At 49.4% G+C, this 20,487-nt stretch overlaps 1 protein-coding gene across 1 annotated transcript; it reads left to right on the forward strand.

Moving 5' to 3' along the window:
• Nucleotides 1-240: 240 nt before the first annotated feature.
• Nucleotides 241-18,822, forward strand: KY (kyphoscoliosis peptidase). The gene is made up of 12 exons (XM_058812324.1): nt 241-382; nt 1,323-1,385; nt 3,292-3,354; nt 5,317-5,391; nt 5,523-5,555; nt 6,138-6,188; nt 7,315-7,397; nt 7,744-7,852; nt 10,452-10,569; nt 14,765-14,953; nt 15,866-16,056; nt 16,897-18,822. The coding sequence occupies exons 1-12, from the start codon at nt 250-252 to the stop codon at nt 17,805-17,807; spliced, it is 2,019 nt and encodes a 672-aa protein (XP_058668307.1). The 5' UTR covers nt 241-249; the 3' UTR covers nt 17,808-18,822.
• Nucleotides 18,823-20,487: the final 1,665 nt, after the last annotated feature.

Genomic DNA, 20,487 nt, shown 5'->3' on the forward strand with positions numbered 1-20,487 from the left:
CTCTGAAACCAGACCCCCCTCCCGCCCGAAACGCAGCTCCTTCCTCTGCTTTAGGAAACGGATCCCTCCTGCGATTTCCTTTCAAAGGTGACTTGTAACCTCTTCATTAGGGTCGGCTTTGGCAGCGCCCGATGGTGCAGCTGGCAGGGCCGGGGCCGCGCGGGGCGGGAGCGCGCTCGCCGTGCCAGGGCTGGGCAGCACTCGCGGCTGCTCCGCTCGCAGCGGCACCGGCGCCCCGGCCATGCGCTGATGGGTACCATGGACTTTAAGACAGATGCCAGTGCAGTCACCATCAATCTGCTGCTTATTGTGCGCCCCGAGGAGGCGGCGAGCAAGGAGAAAGGGCAGCGAGAGGGGCAGACGGAAGGCGGCCGAGGCGCAGGTAACATCGCGCCTGCGGCGGGCGAGGGAGGGCAGGGCAGGGCAGGGCTGCACGCGGAGAGCAGAAGCAGCAGCTCTGGAGCAGGATTTGGTCTTTCTTCTGCTCTTTGCACGCACGATGCCAAACTCCAAAACGCCAACTTTTTTGCAGAAGCCCAGCTCGTCTTTGCTGGTACAGCAGAGCCTGGAGCTGCAGCCTGTCCGGCTGCAGGGCGTGCAGCCCCGGGTGGGGACACACGGGGACACCAACCCAGGGCTGCCTTTGCACCTTGCTGTGTCCTGCCCCAGCGCCGAGATGCCCCACGGGCTCTCTGTGTGCAAAGGAAGCAGTGGGAGGGCTCGGCAGTTTGCAGCACTCACTGCCCTGGAATACAGGAGCAGAAGTGTTTTGCTTGCAGCGTGCCCGGGCTTTGTCTCCGAGGCTCACTGTCCTGAGCCATTTATAGCTCCAGTTTGGGACAGTGTCCCTGGCCCAACTCCCTGTCCTGCAGAGGGTCTTCCAAAAAGCTGCAGCTGTGCTCTGCAATTGCAATGGGAGCCTCCCTGCAGAAGTGAAGGGAGGAGAACAAATATTCCTGCTCTAAAACCTGGGGGAGAAGCTGAATTTTCAGACAAGCAGTCCCAGCCTAACAGTCATAGGCAGAGCTATCACAAAGTTGTGTCCATGCTCCATCAAGCACAGCATTCAGCATCTGCTCAAATCAGAGCAAATCCCACCAAAGCAGCTTAGGCCTGGACTATTGCACTTTCTGCCCCCTGGTATTTCATACTTTAGTGACAAGAACTGCAAACCAAGGCTGCAGATGAGACAGAAGGTGGATCTTGATGACACCTGGCACCAGCTGGGGTTGCATGGAAGGGTTTGGGGTGTTTGGCCTTCAGGCAGCACCAACACTCCAGTCCAGGAGGACCCTTTCCAATCTCCCATTTCTATCTTACAGGTTCCAAGGGTGATGGCAATGGAAACAGCAGATCACAGGCACCTCAGGGCACAGGCCTGAACGGTAGGTCACCCTCTCCCTCTGTGAGAAACCAGCCCCAGCACACAACCCAAGGCTCCAAGCTGTGCCTCTCCAGCAGAAATGTGCTTCACACAGCCCATCCCTCTCAGTGCTTTCAGGGGAGGCACAAGGAGGCCTGGCAAGCATCCCCTCCCTGCCTGCTCCCCGTGCCCCATGGACAGGATGCAGGGGAGGCACTGCCGAGCCCCCACACCTCCATCCCTCTGCAGGGGTTCTCCTGCCACAGAGCTCAGTCAGATTACAAGTGCACAGAGCTCTTACAGTTCACAGCCAGCTGATGGCAGGGGAAATTCAGTGCCCCCAATTGCTCAGGTTGCAGCTAGAGCTTCCAGAGACTTCCCAGTACTCACACAGCTTAAAGGAGGGTCTGGGGGATGCAAAGAACCTTTTCAACCTTCTCTCCACCAGTCCTTTCTTCATCTCTCCCCTCAGAGACCGAGCACAAGGCAGGTGGGATTGCTGACCAGGAATGATGTGGATTCTAGTTCTCAATGTTCCACTGCCAATTCCCAGGGTTCTGCCCTAAAATAGATGAGGAGAAACATCTGAGGAGGTGACCCCAGAACTATGGAGCAGCTCCCAGGGAAGAGACTCAGATCATCCCTCTTGTTTTTCTGGCAGTCTAAGCCTGCCATGGCTTAGCAGAGAAAGGCAAGGGCAAAGGTAGAGCAAGACACAGGTAATTCTCATGGTACCAGACAGAGGATTTCAGTTACACCAAGGAGGAACTTTGCCTCCACAGGTCAAGCAAAAGCCATGGCTGCTCCCAGCAGGATGCCTGGCAGGAGCCCTGATCCAAGTCCCTCACAGTGGTGGCTGGAGGCTGCACACCGTCTGGGAGCAAACAATATTTCATGGCAAGGCACTACTTTGGGGCTTTTTTACAAAGCAGATAACAAAAGCCTCCACTCCAGGAAGCAGATAAATATCCTGCTTTCTCTCCCTCTGTCATGCTCAAGAGGTTCTGCAATCAGAGCTGCAGAGTCAGCTTCCTCTACGGGGGAGTAAGAGGCTGGTATTGATCATTTCCCACCCTGAATTACTGGCAGGGGTATTTAGCATGCACATGGTAATCCTTCCCTTGCAGGTCTACCTTCAGCACAGTTTCAGCCCCTGGGAGGGAGAATTCAGGTTCCAGAGGAGCAGGCAGAGCTTTGGCTCCTCTGGCACCCCAAGGGTTAATGAATTGCCCTTTCACCAGCTATGTCAGTGTCCCTATGAGGCCTCTGACACCTCTGCTGCTGCCACAATATTTGCAAGCTTATATAATGCCCAGCCCCACTGAGTCAAAGAGGCTGTGGCCCCTCTCCCCTTGCTCTGGGGACTGATCCTTGTCATGGCCACATGGCACAAATGGCCTCGGACAAGCTGTGAGATCCAGGCTGCCCCCTGGCTCCTGGTGGGATGGGGATCCCAGGGCACTTTGAAAAAGGGTGAGAGATCCTGGAGTGAGGGCTCTGTGTCCCCTGGCATTGTTCCCTCCCGGGGCACAGCCTTTGCTGCCTCCCCCTGTGTGAGCCCTGGGCACACCAAGGGCTGCCCACACCTCGCTCTGCCCCAGCACTGCAGCTCCAACACAGCCAGGCTCTCCCAGCAGGGAGAGGTGAGGATGAGCTGCTGACAGCCACACCAAGTCCCCACTTTTCCTCCAAGCCCCCAGCACTGTCCTTGTGTCCCACCCACCTCTCCAAACTGCCCTGGTCCAGCCTGCTGCCCTGAGCTGGGCTGGAGCATCCCTCCCTCTGCTGAGGGTCAGGCACCAGCACCAGGAGCTATTGAGCTTCCTGAGTGTTCCTACCTAACTGCTGAGCAGGGCAGATTTAACCCCATCCTTGCTGGCTGTTTGTCTCTCTCCAAGGCACTGAGCTGTTCCCCTTTGTGCCCCCAGGCCGGCATGGCCCCACAGATCCCTGTGAGCAGACACCACCCATCACTGCAGGCCCTGACAAAGGTAAGTGAGGAGACAAGAGGCAGAGCAGGGCTCCACTGAGCTCCCAACAAGCTTCTTCTGCAATAAAATAACCTCAGAATGTCCCAAAAGAGAGAAAATATCCCACTCTGGGACAGCTGCCCCTCAAAGCACTTGCTGGCCACAAACCACTAGGAGAGCAGCAAGTGCTTCTCTGAGCTTGGAGCAAACTGCTCTAGTGGCAGGGAGTTGGAGCAAGAGGATCTTTAAGGTCCCTTCCAACCCAAACCATTCTATGATTCTTTATGAAGGATATCTCAATCAGGAATAATTACATAAAAGATCATAACAGCACCAGCAACCATTTCATACCACCAGTTTCTAAAGCAATGATATAGCACATTGAAAAATTCCTGTGGAATTACATTTTTTGTTTGTTAAATGCCTTTGAAACTCATCAGCAGAAGGCATTTATCACCAGTAAGTTTGTTTCTTGAAAATAAAGATTTTTAATTTATGGGGGGAAACTTAGTAAGTGAAAGCTGGGGACAAAAACCCACAAAAAAGCAAAATAAAAATAATTTTGAGCAATAAAAAGAACCTGAAAATATGAAAAATTTAAGGAAATTAAAGCATTTGCATAAAGCCTTCTCTTTGAGAAACAACTTCATTTTATCTTTGAATTAACTGACAGAATAGACCAGCCAGCTCTGTTGTGACACCCTGATATCTGCAGCCACCCTAGAACTGGAGTCAAAGTCTAAGATTGAGGTTTTTACAGCTGATACAGTTTTTCTTGCTTTCTGGTTTTGGGCCTTAAAGGACATCAAATCTGTCTGCATAATCACAGGAGAAACTTCACTTTTCTAAAGGTAAAGCCGGCAGACAAACTTATTCTTTGATGAAAATGCAGATTCCCACCTAATTAGCCAGTTCCAAGAGCTGCCTTTAAGAGAAAAGCCCAAATGTCATCAGGTGTGGCAGGCATGGCTGGATGGCAGCCCCGAGGTGCTTTAACATCTTGACCTTCAGTCTCCTGAGTAACTCCTGCCTGATCCAAAAGAGAAGCCCAGGAGCACATGGAGCTCCTCCAGGGAACCTCAAGAGCTGCAAAGCCTTCTGAAATACCTGCCAAAAAATGCAGCCTCTGTCAAAAAGTTCAGGTGGTTTTTGTAAGAGATTCCCTCACTCTTTTTCTGGTATTTGCCTCTCTGAAACTTTAAAGACCGGAGCCCAGGTTTCCAGGGGAGGTTTTTCTGGAGCATCAGGGCATGCCTGGACCACAGCTGCCTCCTCCAGGATGCTGCCTCTTACAGGCAATGGCCTTTGCCAGACATTTTAGTATCACAAGTCCAACCATTTTCATCACTTCAAGCCTTTCTCTGTTTAATTCCAAGAAAAATCAATGCAAGGCATTGATTCTCTGCTTGCTGTAGCTCCATCAAGAGCTCTTTATTATGGTGATAAACCCTGGCTATCACCAGAGCTAATGCTTTGTCTAAAGTTAAGATCTGCCTCGGCAGGCACTCCTGCCCTCCCCTCCATACCTGTGGCATTCCCATTCTCTGAAAAAATCCCTTCTCCCAGGATTTTTCTCCTGGGAAGCTGAGAAACCTCAGAGAAAAGGAAAACAATTCTCATCTCATTTGCTTCTCCTCTGTTTTTGCTCATGTGGAATGTGTTTGGAGATTGTTTCATTGGATTCTGGTGTGAGTTGTTTTCACTCATTGGCCAATCAGGGCCAATATGTGTTGGGACTCTGGAAAGGGTCACGAGTTTTCATTATCATCTTATTAGCATTGTGTAAGTATCCTTTCTGTATTCTTTAGTATAGTTAGTATAGTATTTTTTAATATAACATGGTATTATAAAATAATAAATTAGCCTTCTGAGAACATGGAATCAGATGCATCATTCCTGCCTTTGTCAGGGCATTCTCAGCAAATACAATACATATCCTGGTTAGTTATCCCTTTTTAGAGGGTTTATCACTGTTTCTTGCAGGAACCCAAGTGACAGTAGAGATTCACCATGAGGACACCACCCCCCAGCTCATCAAGAGACTCTCCCTGGGAAAAGGTACAGCCCAGATTTGAACCCTGGCAGAGGCTCAGCCCTTCCTCCCTTCCCTGGAGCCAGGGAGCTCCAGGGGATGCTGCAGCCTGGGCAGGGCTGAGGGGATCCCACTAACCCTGCCTGGCTTGTTGCAGGTTCCCAGAGGCTGAGAGGACACGACAACAAAGGTGAGGCTCTGCTCTATCCAGCTCTGCCCTATCAAGTGTCTCCAAGCTCTTCCTCCTCTGGGAAGCTGCTCCCAGGAGGACACAGGCTCACCCCTGCCATGGGGAGGCTGCTAAAGGGCACCCGCTGCTGGACTCTGCCCATGAGTGGGGCTTGAGGACCAAAATCCTTCTGCTCTTGGGCAATGGGTGTCTCCTCCTCCTCTGGCTCTGGGATAAGGCAGGTGGTGACACTCCAGGGTCCCTCAGCAATGCCCCAGCTGCTGCAGAGCTCCCACTGGGGTTATCCAACAGCTCTGGAGCCCAGCACTCCCTTCTTCCACACCTGGAGAGGTTTGGCCATGGTGGGCTGGGGTTTGATGTCCCCAACCCTGGGGCTAGAACAGGAGATGCCTGGCTGCTGGGGAATGTGGGCTCTGCAGGAGCACACTCCATGGGGTGATCACATCCATGTCCAAACAGAGGGGAACGGGCTAAGAAGAGCCTCAGTTCCAGTTCTTACCACCCAATCCTGCTCCCCCACAATAATTTCTTTCTTTTCTGTGGGCAACAACCTCCTCCCTCCTCTCCTTCTCTGCTTTGCAGGTTTCCAGAAGACTGAGGCCCCACGGCCACCAGGAGCAAAGGACCTCCATGGTAACCACCCATCAGCACCAGCAGGGCTCAGCTTCCCAAGCCCCTGATCTTGGGGCTGGCACAGGGAAGGGGCTTTGGGAACCCCACTTGTGCAGGGCTCAGCTTCCCAAGCCCCTGATCTTTGGGGTGGCACAGGGAAGGGGCTTTGGGAACACCACACATGCCCAAGCCCTGCCCAAGGGAAGGCAAACAGGCACAGGAATGTCAGATGTGGATCCCCCTCCTGCACAGAGCCTCTGCAGACAGAGCCTGGCAAAGACAAAACCTGATAACCACATTTTTATAAAAAGACCATCCCCTAACCAAAAAGACAAGAAGTAATTTTCAGAGCTGTGGAGAGTGGGCACCTTTGTGTGTAAATCTGCTTTCTCTCTCTTTAGGTCACTGTTACACCTCTTTTCAAGGAAAATACAGATAAACAAACCAGCCTGTTAAGAAATAGGTGCCTACATGCTGATTTTGGCAGACAGGAGCTTGCCCAGCACAGGGATCTGTCCATCCATTCCCCATGGCCCACTGATGGGAGACAGCAGTGTCAGCTCATTCCAAGACTGTTAAAATCAGTTATCTGGTTAATTAGGGCAAGTTATTAACCCTTTGTTCACACTGAGTAGAACCAGGAGCTCAGAACCTGCCAAGATGCAGAGGGTAGGCACAGTGGTTTCAATCCAACTGCCCCCAGTGTTACATTCCTCATGTGCCTGAATTCCTGCAGAATTGTGGTCCTTGACCACACAAAACTCCTAGAGAAAGCCTTCTTTATTGCTGGGGTTTTTTTAAGAAGTCATATTTTCTAAGGCTTGCACAGTACAGATTTTCCCTGATACTTGTGCATTGTTCTCCTGCCCCTCCATGCAATATCCCAGGATTTTCCATGCTGTTAAGCAGTGCCAAATTTGCAGGGGCAGCTCATGCTCAAATCCTAGCAGTCTAGACAGGATGGCTCCTGCTTTCCATGCAGCTGGCAGGGCCCTCCTGCGGGTGCCCTCGTGTCCTCTGCTCCCTAAGAGCCTGCCGATGGACGTGTCCATGGGCCAAGGCAGGAGCTCTGTCCCCTTGTTCCACCATACTGCCAGGAAAAACACTCCCTCCCTTCCCAAAACAATGACAACTCGTTTCTTCCCAGCATATCCATGGGACAAATCCTCTTTGAAATCCATGCCAGTAGATCTGCAGCAATTAGAGAAGCTGGATGCCTACGCATTAAAAGTAAGTCTTGCTTTTGCCTCTGTCCTCCTCCCAGCTCCCCTGCAGCAACATTCCACAAACCTGGCTCCCAGCACCAGCACCAGCTTAGGCTGAGCTGTGGGGCAATGGCATTAGAATCTCCCAAACAAGTGAAAAACCTTTTCCCTTTGAACGTTAGCAAAGAAATCCCACTCTGGGACCTATAACCCAAAATACCTGGACCTACAGCACTGTAGCTGTATTTTTAAGGAAGCTGAAGGCAGAGCAGCCTCACTGGCTTCAGAAGAACAAGAGATGGGGAGGACAGGAGATGCACCACAGAGTAGATTTCCACCCTGACCTTGCAATGCTTGCTCCCCACACACAGGTGAACGTCACAAACAGTGTGGAGGAACTGGTCAAAGCCCTGCTGAAGCAAGCCAGGACTGACCTGGAGAAGGTTCGAGCCATATGGATGTGGATTTGCCATCACATAGGTAGGCTGAGGTCCCCAACTGAGGATAAGACCGTCACTGTCACCCCTGTCCCACTGCCATAGCATTTTACTCAGTACTTGTGGGTTATTTCCATGTGGGGAGTGGAATGAAGGTTTTCTGGAGGTTTTTATCCAGAAATGCATCCAGAGGGTCTCTCAGCACCTCTGTTTCCAGTCTCTTTCCTCACACTGCCAGGCTCCACCAGGTTTGTGTGCCCATGATTAACCTGTAACTCCATCTGAGGTGTGACCAGACAAGTCCCTACCATCCAAGAGCCATCCAAAAGCCAGGCTGCCCAACACCAGGGGCCTGTTTGTCACCTTCAGAGCCACCCCACACCACCAGAGCTCAGTTTTGAGGGGGTGAACAGCGAGCAGGTGATGATCCAGATTTCAGAAGGAACCTGTTCTAGTGGAAGGTGTCCCTGCCCATGGCAGGCAGTTTGGAATGAGATGATCTTTAAGGTCCCTTCCCACTCAGACCATTCAAAGTTTGATCTCCATCCCTGTGCCAAGTCCCCACAGCCCCATACAGCCCCTCCAGCACAGTCTGATGCTGGTGCCTTTGCTCTGGGAGGGTCCCAGTGTCACACAGGTACCACCAGGAACTATCCAGCTGCCTTGCCCAGCTCCACGTCCCACACTGGCACCTGTATGATTGCAGTTCCTGCACCTTTTCAACCCTCCAGAGAGCTGCACCCTCTCAGGCTCCCCTGCCCTTTCCTACTCACTCCAAAGTTGGAGTTACACAATAACCAGGAGATGGGAGGAGGAGGAGGGAGCACTTGTAGCCTCTCCCATCTGGCACATCAAAAGGGGCTTCTTGCCACCCCAGTGCTTTGATGGGGGAAAACTGGATATGCAACATGATGGCATTTTGCATAACATAAGCAAAAATGTTTATTTCCCATTAAGTCTTGGGGGCAGAGAGGCAGAGCTGTCCTTTCCCTCACCTCCTACACATCCTGATGGGGCACTGCTGCAGTGAAGGCCAAGTGATGAAGGGGAAAGGAGCAGTTTGGGCAGCACTGGCCTCATCTCATACCCACTGAGATCAGCAGCTGCAGGGTTAGCATGGTTAGATCAGTCCCAAACTGCTTTAGTCTTGCCCTGAAATATGGAGAGTGCTGAAGCCAGGCTTTGGCTCCCCCAGCACTGGTTATTCTCTTTCCACTGTTAACCCGTTTCTGCCCACACTACCTGGGCCAGGCCTGGTTGGAGCCAGCCCATACTCCTCAACATTCAGGGGATGTCTCTGGCCCTGACAGCTATGCTGGGATCTCCTCACAAGATCTTTTACACCACCTTGGCCCTGGTTCTCATTCTTTCCTGTGAGACTGACCCCTATTTACACACACAGAAAAGAACAGACTTGGAAATTTAAATCTGCTAGCAAAAATGCAATGTATCTATCCTGAAATTGCACTGATGACAAACTCCTTCCTTGGATGGATTTTAAGTGAAAACACTGCTCTCTGGGCATTTCTTCTCACTCTGCTCAATTCCTGCCTGTGATGGGCTGCTATGCACATGCAGCATCAGCATGTGCATAGCAGCCCATGGAGAAAACTAAAGAGAACAATTATTTCAGCTGTCATTTGCAGCACAAATAGAAAGCCCAATGGAGCCAACACCCCTCCAAGTGCGCTGGAGCTTTGCTGGTGGTCAGTGAGCAGGCAGGGTGGAGCAGGCAGGGTGGAGCTGCCAGCCTTTCCCAGTGCCTGGAGCAGCACTGAGGGGACATTGGCAGAGCCCCTGGGATGAGTGACAAGCATGGCAGCATTTAATCAAAGCACACACACAGCCTGCTGCTGCTTTTCTTCCTCTGCCCCAGCACTCAGGGCAGGGGGAACCAGCTGATGCAGCATTCCTGAGAGCTTTGTCAGAAAAATACATCTGTATTTTAAGGAAGAGGTTATGGACAGGGCCAAGGTTGTTGGTATTGAATTAACCTCCCCAGACCAGCTCTGCAAGCTCTGTCTGAAGGAGTCCTGCTGTTGAGTACTCATTCCAGCAAATCAAGATTTCCTGAGCTTCCAGGTATTGATATGACCAGACTGGACAGGGCTTGGAACAACCTGGTCTAATGGAAGTTGTCCCTGCCCCTGGGAGGAGATTGGAATGAGATTGGTTTTAGTGCCCCTTCCAACACAAACCATTCTATAATTCTGTGACTCACTCGCAGCAAACCAAATGTTTGTCAACAAGCTGCTTTTCAAGTATTTTTAATATAAATTGCTTGTAAAGAGTGCAAAATCTCAGCAGTTTCTTTTGAGGTAACACAAATCTGTCTCCTCCAAATGCAGCATGCTCCGGTTTATACTGGGAACTCTTCAGACTGTAGATCCTCCACTTGAGGACACCCATTGTGTCCCACTTGGATTCAAGTGCTGACTCCCAGCCCAAGCTTAGAGCAAAGGCTGATGAGGGACAGAGCTGGCCATCTGCCCAGCAGTGTCCAGGCCACCCTCCCCAGCACAGCCACTGCCTGTTCCCCTCTGCTCACAGAGATGAAAAGCAACCTGAGCATTGCTCCTGCTGCCCATCAGCCCCTTGCCTCAGGCTGTTGGATGAACTCTTGTCTGTGTTCCTTCCCCCAGAATACGACGTCGTGGGCTACCACAACAAAAGCCAGCTGTCCAGCAAGCCCAGAGACGTGCTTCAGATGGGCAAGAGCATTTGTGAGGGCTATGCTGAGCTCTTTGAACATATGTGCAGGTAAATGAAGTTCAGAAACATTCAATGCCAGGCAGAGTTAACATTCCCTGTCATCTCCATGCCTATCCCATCTCCCTTTGCATTGGCTGATATGACTTTAAGCAGGACGTGGAACTTTAGCTTTCCAACCATGCTGTGGAAAAACATCAAGTCCTAGAAAGGTCAATTTTGCTCTCTCCTCCACTCCCTCCACCCCCCTCCCCAGCATAATTTACTTGGTGCCATCTGCTGAGCTTCGCATTGCATTAACATAATGGCAGATGAAAACATGGAGATAATTTGATTAGAAGAAGTAGGATTTTCCTTGGGGTATCTGGATGTGAAGGTTAAAAGCATTGCAAGACTTGAACAAGGAGTGCTGTCTCCAACATGGTCCCTTGCAAGAGGCAGGCAGAGTCTCAGGAGGATCATTGCCTAAACCCTCTGGAATGCCCTGTCCCCTCCAGGAGCACCCCAGGGACACTGCCTCGCACTTTCCACTCTGTTCTGTGCCCAATCTCAAGGTGCAGCACTATGGAGGCCAACACTGCAATTCCCATTTTGTACCTACCACTGGCATTTAATGACTAAATTCCTTTCTTCCCCCAACAAAATCTCCTGGACTTCACTGGGGCTGAGTCACCTAAACTTCCCACAGAGCAGGGCTTTGCAGTCACAAAGCCATTTTAAGACGCAGCCCCTTCCTTGGCAGGGAGACAGGGATGCAGCCCCAATCCCTAAGGAAAGGAGAACCCCCAAAATCCACAGCAAGGAAAGCAGTGAAGGTGCTTGGAGGTTTGGGGATCAGCCTTAGGCAGAAGAGTTGCCCTAAAGGAGAAAACTGGACTTGACAACTCAGGGAGAGGAAATTGGAAGGGACTTCCTAAAGTAATCCTTAGAGGGAGGACTTGCAAGGTAGCCCTCCCAGGAAGGGGCTGCCATTCTCTTGGAAAAATCCAGACTAGTTATTAACAGCACATGTAAGTAACAATTGGTTTTCCACATTATCCAAAGGGATTTGAGAAAGTTTTTACCATGGAACAGGCAAAATCTACAGGGAAAAGGAGACATTAAAAAAAAAAAACAAAAAACAGCATACTGTGCCAGATGCTGAAGTGGTGAATTCTTCCAGCCAACAACATATCGCACAATATATATTTGGTCCATTCCAACCCAAACCATTCTATGACATTGGATCTTGTTTTCTAAAGAGTAAAGAAATAGGATGGTGGAGTATGCATTTATAGCTACAACCTATGGAACAGTTATTAGCAGTTGGAAGGGGGGAATTTGCATCTGTTCATTAAAAAGCATATGCTTGGTTCATTAAAAGCATTAATCTTTCCAAGGATATCTCTGACTATTTAAAGGCTCTGTTGATTTACTCTCGATTCCTCAGTTCCAGGCTGATTAGTCACTATGTGATTCAGGAAACCTCCAGTCATCAGGACTATTATATTGTCAAATATTAGCAAAATGTTTAGCTCCTGTCGTGAAAAACTGTACTTAAAGACAGCACCCCTTTCTTGCACAGAGATCCCCTCACCCCTTCTCCCTGTGCTCTGCTGCTCTTACACTGAGTCTAAGCAGAAAGGCAGGAGGCAAAGAGCACTCATCTTACAGAAAAGCTTTTCAGAGCCAGGTTTTGGGGGGAAAAAGGTGTTTTAACCTGCCTTTTTTTCCTAGCTCCTGTAAGGGAACTTGAACAAACAAACCAATTTGCCAGTCACCCCAAAAGTCCTGCTGAAGGCAACGGCTGACATTGATTGAGTCCTACTTGTCCCAGTGCCAGAGGGAACAATTCCTGTTGCAGACACAACACTGTCACCTCTGAGCACAGCTTTGGCAGCCACACTTCCTCCCATTAGCTGAGACTCCTGTCACAGAGGCAAGGTGGGCACGGAGAGTGGGAAGCTGGCCATAAGGCATCACTTCCCAAACATCAGGTGTGATAGCAAGGAATGCAAACACAGGCTCCTGACCAGTGTTTCAGCAGCACTTATCAAGAACTGGCTTCTCAGCTGACAGGCAGACTTGAGGAGTCTGGCTAAGTGAGGCACTGCAAATTCATGAATCCAATTTAGGGCAAACCTCACAGCCTGGAATTAGGGAGACACTCGCTCACCAGGGTTAGTGATGAAGGCACAACAAATATTTTCCCAGGAGAGATTTCAGCAGCTCTGGGAGCAAAGCTGGCCTCACTGCCTACAGGGGATCTGATCAGTTAGCTAGCTGCTCCTTCTTCCCAACCAGTCTGTAAATATCCCAGATTTCACATCCTCTTCCTTCTCCCACTTCCTGCTTTAGGCAGTAGCTTTCCCTCTTTTCAGGCACAGAGGCGTACACCTACCTACCACAAGCATAAACCATTCTGTTCCCTTCTGGAGAAGCCAGATTTGCTCCTTTTTTAGATGAAATTATCAAAGTCAACCTAAAATCAAAAGGAAAAAGATGTTATTGAATTCCAGTGACACCTGTAGTAAGAGCCAGACTATTTCCTACGGTTTTTGAGGCAGAAAAGCAATTCTGTGTTTAATCTCTTTGCTACACCAAGCAAATGTTGCCAACTGTTCCTTAATTCAGTTCTTCCAGTCCATTTTGTATCTAGGTCATCTTCAGCCTCACACTGCCACTTCAACCAGTCCTGGAGACCTTCCCAATCTTCCCTCTGCCTGCTTAATTTATCTCTGTGAAGTCACTGACATGAGAGACATGAGCACCCTTTTCACCAATACAGAATTGCTCCTTTAGAGGATGTTTTAGCTTGGATTTTTGTCTGCCCATTACTAGAGAGACCAGTTTAAATGCTCTGGTCTTTATTTTGAGAGCTTCGAGCACATCCAAGCACGAACTCTTCTTGCTGCTTTGCCAACCTTCACTGTAATTGAGAGCACCCTGAGAGCAGAACTTGTCCCTTAATGTTCCCTCTGAATATCCCAGCTAACAAGAATGTCTAGAGAAGTCTGGAAGGATTAGATCCAATCCCCATGAAATTAGTGGGAATTTGGTACTTAGCTCCTTGAAACTCCTAGGATCAAATCTTCACTAAAGCTCCCAAGGCCAGCTCCTGGTCTCAGTTACATCATGCAAATCCAAGCTCTCACCAGTCTTGTCAGTGGAGTTGTTCCAGATTTACTGCCCGGCTCCATGTCAGAACTTCACTCAGAGGTGCCTGCAGGCTGGCAAGGGCTTTCCAAAGCACCTGCAGCACTAGGTTTCTCCATGGCATTCCTTCCAGCCTGGCCTGTTTGTTCTGGATACTCATGGAAGAGGCAGTGCCTGCCATCACTGCCCCATCCTCTCCTTTGCTGAGGTGCCCACCTCCCCTGGAAACCAGCATCCTCTCCCTAGGAAAAGCAGCCCTCCCTTCAAGCTCCACTGCACTGCCAGTCACCAGCCAGTATCTGTTATCAGGCCTCAACTTCTTAACAGCCATGCTAATTGTCTTCCCCATAAATACCACTTTTCTCCTGAGCTAAACCCACGTTATGCAGACAATCTCACTCTGGAAGCCTGCACACTTTATTACTTAAGGTAGTCGTTCCATTTAACACACTTCTCTATGAAGAAGAAAAATGTCAATGCTGTCCTACACAAAAGACAACGCTCCAAGTGAAGCAATTTTAGATTAATTAATAAGATGCCAGTGTTAGAATCCATCAGCAGAGAGCTTATTAACACAATGCTTATTTAAATCTTATTTACACATCCACGCAGGTATTCATCATGCTTTTAGAAAGAGACTCTTTAATCATTTCTACCCTGGGCAGGCACAAGCTCATTCTGTCAGGAAACTAAATCAGCATCCACAATCCCGTGAGGTCTGAGATTCCTGAGCTGGTGTCAAACACCAGGCCCACTGTCAGGGGGAGAGAACAGCCTGTGCTTTTAATTTATAATTACATGGGCTAATTGTGGACAGCAGCAAAGGGATTCCACTGAGTAACAAGATAGAGAGCAATTAAGCACACTTTATCTTGTCATCCTCTAACAGTGCTGAATGGATGGTGCATCAGGCAAAAAGACAGGGAATATGCAAAACTGGGAGAGAAAAGGCCCTTCCTCCACAGGATGCTCTCTGCATCTCTGTGCAAAGACTACAAAAACAAACAGCCCCACCCAACACCTCAGGCATCATCACCTTTTCTCCTTCCCCATAAGTAACTGACAGGCTTAACACAGAACTCTCCTGCTGCAGCTTGTCATCTCCTTCCAGTCTTGCAGGGATTCAGTGCAAGAAGCTCTCAGGACATGCCAAGGGACACGGGTACAAGACAGGGCAGACCTTCACAGGGGACTCTGACCATGCCTGGAATGCTGTCTACCTTGAGGGAAGGTGGCATTTACTGGACAGCACCTGGGGGAGCGGCTCTGTGGATGATTCCTTCACCAAGTTCACCTACAGGTAAAGGCCCTCCTCTATCTGAGTACACAAACCCTCCACAAAGGCAGAAGGAAGGCCCATTTGGGGCCACAGGAAGACCCAAAGCTGTCACAGCAGATGTCACAGTACCTGCCACAGTCAAAAGGGCCACAATACAGAATGTAACCACATAATTTCAGAAAGCTTTAAGCATTCCCCCATACAGAGTAACGCCTTACCTCACCAGAAGGCTTCAGGCATCTGCCCATGAACAGTACCATCATGGCGCTTCAGAAGGCTGCAAGAGTCTGCTCCTCTTGTTCTTGAGCCCAACCCTTTATCCCCTCCTGTTGCTGCCCTGCACCTGTGTGCCCTCTGTTCCCTTTGGTGGTTGGTCAGTGCCCCTGGGCACTCCATGGCTCATTGCTGTCAGTGCTGCTCACCTGCTGCTCACAGATGTAGCCCATTAGGGAAAATGCTTGGCCACAGCCCCACTCCCAATTACCACAAACTGTGTGCCTACACAAAGCCATGAGCAAGGTACCCAGGCCATCTGTACAAGGCATGGAGAATAGAGAGGGCAGCAAGTCACAAACTGCTAGAAGCCAGCTGGGTTTGCTTGTCACATCTTCAATAGTCTGTGGCACTCGAGTCACAGCTTTTGTGAATTGATTGCACTCAACACCCAGTGACTCCCTCTTTTTCCAGGAGCCTGTGGGTGCAAGGTAATAGTGCAAATACCCAGGGTTTATCCTAAAACCCAGCATTTGCCCTGGAAATAGAAGACCAAAGCTCAGGTTTCTTCTCTGCCTGAGGAATTTCAAACCCATGGATCTCAGTTTATCAGCAGCTCAAACCACTCCAACATCCTCCGGCTGAAACCACCACCACTGCGCGGGGGAAGAATTCCCTGTTTGTAATTACTCATTTTCCCTAATTTCTCCTTTCTCCCAGGTACAATGAGTTTTACTTTCTGACTCACCCAGCCCTGTTCATTAACAATCACTTCCCAGATAACAGTAACTGGCAGCTCCTTAAGCCCACTCTGACGCTGAAGGAGTTTGAGAACAACATGCTGCACAACAGCAACTTCTACACGCTGGGGCTGCTGGCCGCGCGCCCGGACACCCCGATCATCCGAACAGGTAACGGAGAGGCCATGGAGCATCTGCCCTCATGTGCATCTTCCCACACCCAACACACACCACTGTGCACCTCTACAGGCAATACCGAGCCAGTCCAGCAGCTCTTTTAACATAAAATCCCTCAGGTGCCACAACTGAACAAGGTGCACATTTAAACCTCCCTCCCTTGGATTTTTCAAGAGCCACAGGAGTTTAACTGGATGGCTAATTTGTGAATGCTAAAAACAGAGTTAAAACTTATGGACATCAACATTTTAGGATGTAATGAAGACTTCAAGCTGTTTGGGAACAGGCTCACAGGGAGGTAGATTAATCTCATATCTACATACTGGAGAGTTCCTGCAATTTGAAGCTCCTGGGAGCAGCTACTGGGCTGGTAATCAGATCTAATCACCTCTAATTCAGCCCTTCATGATCACAGAATTCCATAATGGTTTGAGTTGGAAGGAACCTTAAAGCTCATTTCATCCCAATCCCCCACCATGGACAGGGACACCTTCTACTAGACCAGGTTGCCCCAAACCCCATCCAATCTGGCCTGATGGTACTTTCATTTATATTTCACACAGGCTTTCATATTCTAGCAGACCACAGCTCCATGTCAGAGTGTATCAGAACAGGATAAATGCACATCTCTCAAACAAAGGCCACTCTCATTCTTTCTGAGGGACACTGGTCTGTGCAGACAGATGACAAGCTGTGACCTGCCAGTTACAGCTCTTGGTTTTACTTCTACAGAAACTTACTGGGCCAGGTTAACCTTCTCAGACCAGGGGGTACATTAGGGTTAAAAACTGTACTGGCACTCCTATGCAGCCTCTTTTCTTTTGTATTCCCTAGTAAATGGAAAAGCCTCTGTGTCCGTGGACTGCCGTTCTGGCACGTTATTTATGTTTAAGCTGAAGGGAACAGATGAACACGGTTTGATGACTTTGAAAAAACACGGAATGGAGCTGGATATCTACCCACAGAAGACAGGGAGCCACAAGCTGGAGATCTTTGCCAAGCCCTCCAAGGCTGAGGCTGCGGATGACGTCTACAAGTGCGTGCTGGAGTACGTGGTGGAGTGCGAGTCCGTGGACAAGGCCATGCGCTTCCCCAAGGAGCTGCACCAGCCCGTGGGGCCCAGCTGGTTCTCCGAGCGCCAGGGCTTCCTGCGGCCGTCCCACAGCCAGCCCATCCTGCACACCAACGACGGGCGCTGCTCCCTCACCTTCACCCTGAGCAAGGACATCAGTGTGCTGACCTCGCTGCACGCCGACGGCAGCAGCAGCCTCAGCGAGGACATGGGCAGGCGGCACGTGCTGCAGATCCACCGCAGGAACCAGATCGAGCTCAAGGTCCATCTCCCGCACGCAGGCAACTTCGTGCTAAAAATCTACTCCAAGAAGAAGTCGGACCCTGGTAATTATGATTACATCTTCAACTACCTCATCAGGTGCCTGAACACGGAGGTGAAGTGGCCAGCCTTCCCCCAGAGCTACAGCAAGTGGCTGCAAGACTACGAGATCCTGGAGCCGCTCTCGGGGCTGCTGCCGGCCAACCGCAACGTGCAGTTCAAACTCAAAATGCACGGCATCGCCAAGGTGCTGGTCCAGGCTGAGAACACCTACCCCCTCAGCCAGAACAAGGGCTGCTGGGAGGGAACCTGCAACACCTCGGGGTGCAGAGAGGTCTTTGTGATGGTGCACGAGAACGCCAACCACAGCTTCTACTCGCAAGTCCTCAAGTACGAAGTTGAGACCCAGTAACACCCACTCCTTGTTCTTTCACTCGCCTGCATGAACCAACCTCCCCAACATGCCCCAAACCAGCACAGCTTTAGGAGATTGCTCATTCTCTCAACTAAATCTGTTCTTTCAACAAATGCAGGACAACACTTGCAGGCTTTTGCCAGACTGCAGGCTCAAAGATGGTCAAAGAAGCAGAAAATCCTGTTAAAAAAAGGAGCAGCAGCGGAAGACATGAAATAAAACCATCACCTACATTTCAGTAACACTGTCCAGACAAATATTTAGAAGAAAACAACTGGCTGTCTGCAGGGCATTCTGTGCCAGCAGGGATTGCTGGTTTCCAAGTTACGGACCATAAGAAAAGTCTTACGAGGGCTACTCCAAGAATTCACCTAGTTGTGGGGCAGGATGAAGAATGTGTACCCTGGTTTTGAGCAGCAACATTGGACATGAGGAACTTCAGGATATTTAAACCAACTTTCATTATAACTGTAGTCAAGTTGCAAAATACATCCAAGGACAGAGAAGAGTTAGGAAGAAGATACAACATGAAGTTTCCTTGGGCACTTCACTGTCTTACAGATTTCAATAATACTGGAAAAATACTTTTTACACTGACTCTTAAGTACAATAAACAAAATCATTTTTACCTTTTTATATTAGAGTATTTTAGAGACTTTTTCTGCTGTAATTATATCTAAAGCAAATAGGTGTTTCCATAAGGAAAATTACAGTAAAAATGAGAATAAAGTTCTCAGAAATCACTCCTTCCTCCAACCTGTCTATGCAATACTGCAGCTATAAACTGATGGGGTCACATGGGACAGCAGGCTGAGTGACATTATTATCATGTAACAAATCATTTGGTGCTGTACTCTTGGAAAACGCCTCCATGCACAAGGCACAGAGGGGCTTCTACTGAATCCCACCACAACTGCACATCCTGAGATGGAGCAACATTTTCATAACTGATTCAGATGCCTGGGAGCGTTAGCATGACCCAAGAGGTATTATGTTTGAGCTTGTATTGAAAATAAACCTGTTATGTTTTTGCACTCTGTTTCATTGACCAAACAATATGAATTCTCTTCCTAAAGCTGCTGTATTTTCCATGCAAAAGAGGTGGGTTATTCCTACATTCCCTCCTTAGTGACTGGATGGCAGGAATTACTCACAGGGCTGCCCACCCTACATTACTCCTTTGACCCCAGCATCCAGGGCTGAGTTTCCATTTGAGCAGGTTAAGTACCTGCAGCCAGATTCCAGGATCAGCACTCTCTGTGAGGATGCAGGCTGCTGCAGACTGGAGCTGCAAGCATAAACACCACATGTAAGCTGACAGGGCTTACTCCAGGGTAAGCTGGGAGCACAGCAAAGCTCCAGAGTCTTTTTGTACTTGGTGACAAGAGGCTCCATATGCAACATAAAAGTAGATTTTTAAGTCCTCCCCTAAACAGCTCAGTGTCTTTGCCCTCAAAAACTGGTGGCAGCAGCTCCTCCCTGCAGGAACGCTCACAAGCCGTGGAGCCCAGCAGGCTCCCACTCCCTGGGCATCAGCACAGACTGAGCAGCACAGATGCAAGGCAGATCTTTTGTTTGCCTAAGGACCTTGAAGGCTAAAGCAAGTATTGTCTGTCAGCACAGACAGTCCTGGTTTATTTTGGTGCCTGGCAGAAGGGTTCTTTTTTCTCAGATCCCACTTTTCTGATCAAGGAGGATACACTGCAGTAGCTTTCATTTCACAGGTCAAGCTGATCCAGTAAAGTACATCACTTCTTACAATGACAGGATAAGGAAGCATCCCAAAGAGTTTAGTGACTAAAGAAAACAACTTCTTCCACCAAACAGGGTCAAGGATACCAAAGTGCAGACGCTGTTCATGGAACCACACATTTGATGTTCACAAACAGGCACAAGCACACAAACAGACACTTTGGTAAAGCCTCTCTGCAGATGACATCGCTATGAACACGGTCCCTGCTCCTTGTCTCAAAGACTCACTTCCACAAGCCCTCTCTCTAAGCTTTATTTGTGTCTCCAGATGGCAGGGGGAACAAAAACTGACCCCAAGAGAGCAGAGAGGACAATTTATTGCCCCCTACTTAGCACAACCTCGGGGAGTATTCCCTGTTCCTGCAAAACCCAGGCACCTGCAATTCCACACATCTACAGAGTCCCAGATTCTTTAACCCCTCAAAGTGAAGAGTGACCCCCAAGCACTGTCACACCCACAGCAGAACATCTGTAACACTCTAAAGACAGATGAAGCCTGCACATCCCACTCTACAGATGTACAAAAGGAAGTGCTGCAAATACAGTTCCACACTTTTGTCTCAATCAGAAAACAAACATTGGCTCTGCCCTGCAAGTGTGCAAGAAATGCTTTAGTGCTATTGAAGGCCTAAGTTCAAAGACACAAACCCCCTCTCCAGCTTCATTAATTATAAAGTTTCCAGGGTCAGGTGATTATTCCAAGGGAGATTTGACACTGCAAAGGCAGAGAATGCCTAAGAAAACCTGCAGCCCAAGATAAAAGCACCTCAGAAGTCTGCACTTGCTGTGACATCTCCCTCCAGGATAAACAGCTCCTTCTCCTCCTCCTCATAAAAAATGCACATTCTTCAGTGCAGCCAAGGTTCCAACACCAGGAGAACAGTTCTGGAACAGACTTCTCAGTTCTCTCAGGGCATCTGCAATG

This window comes from Ammospiza caudacuta, chromosome 11 (genome assembly GCF_027887145.1).
Source record: "Ammospiza caudacuta isolate bAmmCau1 chromosome 11, bAmmCau1.pri, whole genome shotgun sequence".
NCBI lineage: Eukaryota > Metazoa > Chordata > Aves > Passeriformes > Passerellidae > Ammospiza > Ammospiza caudacuta.